Source organism: Cryptomeria japonica, chromosome 10 (genome assembly GCF_030272615.1).
Source record: "Cryptomeria japonica chromosome 10, Sugi_1.0, whole genome shotgun sequence".
Taxonomy (NCBI): domain Eukaryota; kingdom Viridiplantae; phylum Streptophyta; class Pinopsida; order Cupressales; family Cupressaceae; genus Cryptomeria; species Cryptomeria japonica.
Window position 1 is genome coordinate 714,832,488 of NC_081414.1, and position 7,035 is coordinate 714,839,522.

General features: G+C 32.4%; 1 protein-coding gene across 1 annotated transcript; it reads right to left on the bottom strand.

Annotated features, from left to right (window-relative positions):
* Positions 1–234: 234 nt before the first annotated feature.
* LOC131029281 (uncharacterized) lies at positions 235–1,290 on the bottom strand. The gene is made up of 3 exons (XM_057959705.2): positions 1,044–1,290; positions 754–821; positions 235–568 (listed from the first exon to the last, which is right to left on the bottom strand). Exons 1-3 carry the CDS (start codon positions 1,207–1,209, stop codon positions 494–496), a joined length of 309 nt encoding a protein of 102 aa, XP_057815688.1. The 5' UTR covers positions 1,210–1,290; the 3' UTR covers positions 235–493.
* Positions 1,291–7,035: the final 5,745 nt, after the last annotated feature.

A 7,035-nucleotide genomic window follows, 5' to 3' on the forward strand; every position in this document is an offset into this window, starting at 1 on the left:
AAAGAAGCAATATTTACCTATTGCAATCATTTTTCTTTTTCTTAAAATATGAAAAAAAAAATCATTTTTCTTTTTCTTAAATTAAGAAAAAAAATTAATCTGTTTTTAAAAACAATGATTTTACACTACAATTTTTTTTCTTCAAGCTGTTAGTTTTTCATACATAGATAAGAAAGCCCATTGTCATTATAGAATTACAATTTATGTATAAACATAATAATAATAAAAATCAAAGACACAAATTATATACGACATTTTATTTTTAAGAACTTTATATCAGTCCAGAATAACTAGAACTTCTAAAAGCTACAAACACATTTAGATGCATCTCTTATGATTATGGGACCAGATCCTCTATTATATCACCAGGTTCTTTGACTGAGAACCAAACACTTTCTTATTTATAAATACATTGAAATACATCTGATCACTGTACTCTTATAATGATGGGACCAGATCCTCTATTATTTCACCAGGTTCTGCCATGCTCTCCTCACTTTCCTTTTTCCCCATCGTGTTGGGGAGGCTTTCCTTTACTAGCATGTGCTGTAGGACCCGATTTAAATTCCTGCACGTTCATATCCAAAAAAATAACCAAGTTCTAACTAAGATTGAGTTTTGCCACAAAATCCTTTCAAAATTTTTTTATCGCCACATTAGTGCAGACCAACGACAATGAATTCTTTCCCTTTGTTGGCTTACTAATTGATTCTACAAAGCAAAGAAACATTTACAGTATGGAGAAATACGTACAGTAGAAAACTTTTGAGTTTCTCCTTTGGTGGAACTACTGGGAGTTTTCACCACTGGAATAGCATCTTCTGACAGAGTAGAGCCCAAATCAAATAACACAAGATCAAAAGCCATATAAATGATGTGTTAAACAGAACTGTTACAGAGGTAGTTCCTTCCTCAGGCTCACATACATCATTAGAATGTTTCATATCATTTTTATTCTTTATTCTCATATAACTGATTGTAATCTAAAAAGTAAATTAATACCCACTACTAAAATATATCACGTTGATACGATGAAAAATTACCCAATTTCAGATTTTCCTTGGTGTCTGAGGTCTGAGAAAACTTATTATTCTCTCCCTTTGAAACTGCTTGTACATATCTCTTTTGAATAACAATTGCACTTCTCCAAGCAGTAGCTGGATTAGTGTTGAAGAACCTTTGCATCCACATATTCCACACGATACTCATCGATCACAAGTACTTGTGTTTTTTGCTTCTTCTTGTTCTTGCAATTGCCTGACTTAATCCTTTATATTATTACTTACCAGGAATCTTTGTACAGTGGACGTGCTAATTCATGTGCGCACTAAGCCCTCCTCAAAAGTAATGTTCGTACGCAATATTATTTTGGCAATAATATTGCCCATAAATAATATAGATAATGCCATTTAAATGTTTACATTGGTATGTTGCTTCTTCTTGTTCTTGCAATTGCCTGACTTAATCCTTTATATTATTACTTACCAGGAATCTTTGTACAGTGGACGTGCTAATTCATGTGCGCACTAAGCCATCTCAAAAGTAATGTGTGTAAGCACTCTTTGGATTTTTCTTGGAAATTATATCGCCCATCAATTCTACAGAGATTCCATGTCTGCGTTGGATATAATACTTTTCAAATCATTAATAAGTTAGATTTAATTTTAATTAGAAAAAGATAGAGAATAATTGATCCCAATCATTAAGACCACAAACAAAGACCTCATACAGTTGAAAGGATCACGATAAATCAGAGCACATGTTTTCATTACAAAGTACATTAATATTCTGCTCCTACTTTTCCTTTGAATGGAACCACTTTTGGTTTCTTATCTACAAATAATCTTTACCAGTGTGGCAACCCTCACCAATCTCAATTTGGTTTAAAAGTATTATACGGATATTTACAGCTTTACATAATTTCTTTTAGACAAAAATACCTTTTACTACTCTACAGGCTAGTTACAAATAGAATTTGGCATTCCTTACATTTCATTACAAATAGAATTTGACATTCTTTACATTTTACTACATGAAGCTTTGAAGAGTAAAATATGTCCAACAAAACATTAGATTCTTAAAGGATTTTAATTAAAAAATATTAATAAAATAAAATAAAAATATTAATGAAATAATGTGATTATAGTTAAAATGGAACACATATAGAATGAGGTATATATACATACATTCAACTAAAAAATTAGGGCATTCTAACTGAAGAGGATAAAGCAGAAGAAAGAATAGACATTTAGCTTGCCAAAAAGGAAAACGACAAAGCCAAGACGGATGGTGGGTATGGTCACATCGTGGGGACCAAAATGTCCTTATATTTTTCAGCTTGCCAGGCTTGGACCACTGTATCTTCCAAATAGACAAAGCACTCAGCACACAATATAGCCATTTTTCTGATTTTTTTCTGTGTTGTTGGAAGGACTGAGCCCACTTGTGAAAAAAGAAAAGCTTATTAAGGAGTTGAAATCACAATTTCAAGTCTTTGAAGGTTCACACCACCAATCAAACTGCTAAAGAGAAAAATCTTAATATTATTCAAGGCGGCTATGCTGGTCAAAGCTGAACCATCAAGGAAATTTTGAAGACTTTAACCACAACATACATACCAATTCAAAAGGAAGTAAGATGATGAAATGAATATCCCTTGAAAGATATATAGAGGATGAAACTCATTTACTGTTACCCAAAAATTATAAAGTAGATTATCAGAAGCGACAAGATTGGCTTGAGTGCGTGTACTATAGAATGCTGTTATTGGACTGGGGACCATTCGTAGCCTTATAATGAAAACTTTTTTCTAAATATTTTCTTTCCTGCTCTCGGAAGGACTGAGCGCACTAGTGAAAAAGGAAAACTTTTCAAGAAGTACAAATCACAATTCCAAGTTTCTGAAAGTTCACACCATCAATCAAACTGCTAAAGAAAAGTCTGCTATGCTGGTCAAAGATCAGGCATTAATGGAATTTTCCAAAGAGTTTGTTTTCATCAATCGTATCTAGAATAGACATTCTTCTATCTAAATTTTTCTTTTTCCTAAACTTCTAGGCAATCGTATTTTTGAAGAGGGTTTAGGTTGCAGTCATATGGAAAGTGTTTAGGATCTATTTGGAAAGAGTAAGGTCTGATAAAACAAAAACAAAAAAAATATTATAAGATTAATTGTAATGTAATTAATCTGTTCTTTTTAGATTAGCCTGGTGGAGTAGCAGGGATGCTTTCCCCCAAAATCTGTGTGATTTGGCACGTAACGATTACTGCGTTAATCAATGATCCCTCATCATGACATGACTGAGTTGATAGGGAAACGACTCTTTCTAGTTTTCCCTAATAAAAAATCTAGAAATCTCCTCGGTGACTGGATTTCCTATCTCATTGTGTGGTTTTTCTGCTACTGTTTTGATATCTTTTGGGTGTGGTCCATTTTTTGTGACTGGTTGGCAATAGTGAGACCCTTCTCCTATTCTCTAGCGACCACGAGCATAATGGGAGGGGATAAGAAAAGACAAGAGCCCTCTACTTGCGAGAACTGGAAAAAGAATAAATATGTTGGCGATAGTGAGACCCTTCTCCTATTCTCTAGCGACCATGAGCATAATGGGAGGGGATAAGAAAAGACAAGAGCCCTCTACTTGCAAGAACTGGAAAAAGAATAAATATGCTACCTGGACCGGCTACATGGCCCCTCTCCGCTGATTACAGAGGCCTTTGTTAATGGATGGAAAAAAGGGAGTCTCAGAGCTTATGGTGCCGATTATCAGATTGATGAAACTTTGGTGGTGACGGTTAGCTACTACTGGAAGAAGGTTTTATAAGGATAGACAAATTGGGGAGGATGACTTATCGAGCTTCTTTGACAAAGACAAGAAGTGCTACAGATTCACCAAGATGTCTTCTACCATTTCACTATCCTAAATCATTTTTGTCATGGTAAAATTATCTCTGTTCCCTACTATCTTGCCTCCTCCCTTGAGAATAGCTTGAAAAAGCACCTGGAAAACCCTAACAACCCTATTCTTCATGAGGGAATTATTGTCCTTATCATGGAACATGCTAAATCCCTTGAAATTGTGCCCCTGCTCCCACTTGCTGAGATTGGCCTGCAGACAGAGGTCCAAGATGTCTCTGATTCGGAGATGGACTTGGACGATAGTGGGGTTCCTGTTGATGACCCTGAATACGAACTTGTGGATGAAAAGGAAAAGATGGTCACTCCTGAGATGCTCGGCATAAAGAATCCCCCCAGATGGGCGGCTAGCAAGTACAAAACCAACAGCAAGATGATCTCCAAGATTACGGACCAAGGGATTAATCTGGACATCCCTATCAATGTCTAGAAAGAAAATTAGGGGAAGGATGGTAATCTATGAATCTTGTCATGGAAGCAACCAGAAGCTAGGAGTGCTACTGAAAGTGGGTTGAGCGCGAAATTAACACCCTCAAAATGGGAGTTAAAGAAATAATTGACATTTCCCAGCAAGCCAGAGAAACTCATGATCATGTTTCAAAAACTCTCTCAGAATGTTGAGGTAATGAAATGTAACCACAAACACAGGATTCATAAGGTGGAACAATCCATGGTTGAGATTAAGAAAAATCTCAAGAACTTGGTCGACATTAGTAAAGAAGCCATGAACAATAGCATTGAGGGGCTTGAAATGGTTGCTAATTATAGATCCTACCACAGTGACCCAGTGAAAGATCTTGGAGGAGATGATGTGGCTGCTGGAGACAACAAAACCACTGGACCCAATTCTAGAACCAGAAGCAGAAGCGCTCTCGCTTAATTGAGAGCATTTTTGCTTTGGCTTGTTTGTATGCGTTTCTTTTGTTTTTGTTTCTATTTGGGGTGGCTCCCCTGTTTTGCTACTACCTTTTATTAGAAGATTTTCAAAGGGCTATAAATTATTCCCTATTTTTTTTTTTCATATGTTTTTTATTAAGGTAAGCAGGGAAAGGACCCCCACCTGATTAGAGAGAAAAGAAAGAAGAAATCTAGCCAAACAAAACATACATAGGAAACCAATCACTTGGACTTAGTTCCTCAACAAAAAAAGCTTGGTAGGTGCCATAAACTTTGGAGGTTAAAAACTAGTTTCATGTTTAGCAACCTCTTATTTGCAGTATGGTGTTTTGTCTAGTCATTCTTAGTTAGGTGTACTAACCTTCTTCTTTGTAATGTTTTCTTTGAAAGATAATAATATTATGGGAGTGATTTCCTTGATTGCAATTCATTGATAAAAAAAAAATATGTTGTTTGTCTATTTGATGCTATAAACTTAATAATTATTGGTAAGCAATGCTATAAACCTAATAATATTTAGATTTCTATTAATATTAATAGCTTATGAATATTATGAAGTTGTAAATATTTTATTTTAAAAATATTAAATACAATTAATTGTTTATAATTTTTTACTATTAGAAAAGTTATTTGATCAATTTTATGATTTCATTTTTTTTATTTAAAATTAATAAACTATTTAACAATTACATAAAATTATATTATTAATTTTTTTGATAGTTATAATTTTTTTAAATGAAATCTTTTTTTATTTTAATCTACTAAAATATTAGATTCACAAAGTTTCAATTAAGAAATTTATTTAAAAAATTTAATTAGTTAAATATTTTTAATTTAATATGTATTTATTATTAAAACATATATTTTATAATATTTAAGTAATTTTTATTATATAACACACACATACATATATAATGTGTTAAAACAAAGTTTTTTGTTATAATCAATTTTTAGATTGGTTAACTAAATTTGAAAACTATTTGAAATATTAATTTAATAATATATGAAACATAGAGATTTGAAAATAATGATAGAATAAAATAATAATAAATTTTGTGAAAAAAAGAACTTATGAATTTCAAAATTTTGATGTTTACCTATTCAAAATATTTAACATTCTTACATTTCATTGAATGAATATGAATCTATTTCAGTAGACTTTGGAGACTAAAATATCTCCAACAACACATTAGATTCTTAAAAGATTTAAAAATAAAAAATATTAATGAAATGACTTGATTATAGTTAAAATGAAACAAATATAGAGTGAGGTGTATATACATACATTCAACTAAAAAAATAGAGCATTCAAACTGAAGAAGAGGATAAAGCAGAAGAAAGAATAAACATTTGGCTTGCCGAAAAGGAAAATTAAATAGAAAACGACAAATCCAAGACAGACGGTCGGTGGTGGTCTTCGAAATGGACAAGCATTCGGCACAGAGTATAGCCAATCTTCTGATTTTTTTCTGTGTTGTTGGAAGGACTGAGCCCACTCGTGAAAAAAGAAAGCTTATTAAGGAGTAGAAATCACAATTTCAAGTCTTTGAAGGTTCACACCACCAATCAAACTGGTAAAGAGAAAAATCATAATATTATTCAAGGCTGAACCATCAAGGAAATTTTGAAGGTTTTAACCAGTTCAACACAATGTAAGCTGATGGAATGAAAATCGCCTGAAAGATATATTGATGAGGAAACTCATTTACTTTAATCCTAAAATAATAAAGTAGATTATCATGTTTCTACCATTGAATGCATGTATCTCAGAAGCGATAAGATTAGTTTGAGTGGATGTTGTTATTGAAAACATTAAAGGACTCGGGACCACTCGTAGCCTTATAATCCACACTTTTTTCTATATATTTTCTTTACTACTGTCGGGATGACTGAGTGCACTCATGAAAAAAGAAAACCTATTAAGAAGTAGAAATCAAAATTCCAAGTTTTTGAAGGTTCATACCACCGATCAAACTGTTAAAGACAAAAATCTTGCTATTATTCAAGACGGCGCTATGCTGGTCAAATTTTCGAGGGTTTGATTTCATCAATCATATGTAAAATAATTATTAATTATTAATAGTATTTTGTATTTATTTACTTTATTCAATTGAATATGCAAAATAATTAAATTTCTGAATCTACCAACTTTGATAAATTTAAGAGTTTAAACTTTTAAGCTTAAACTACATTACAAAATTTAAATAATTCTTTTCATATTA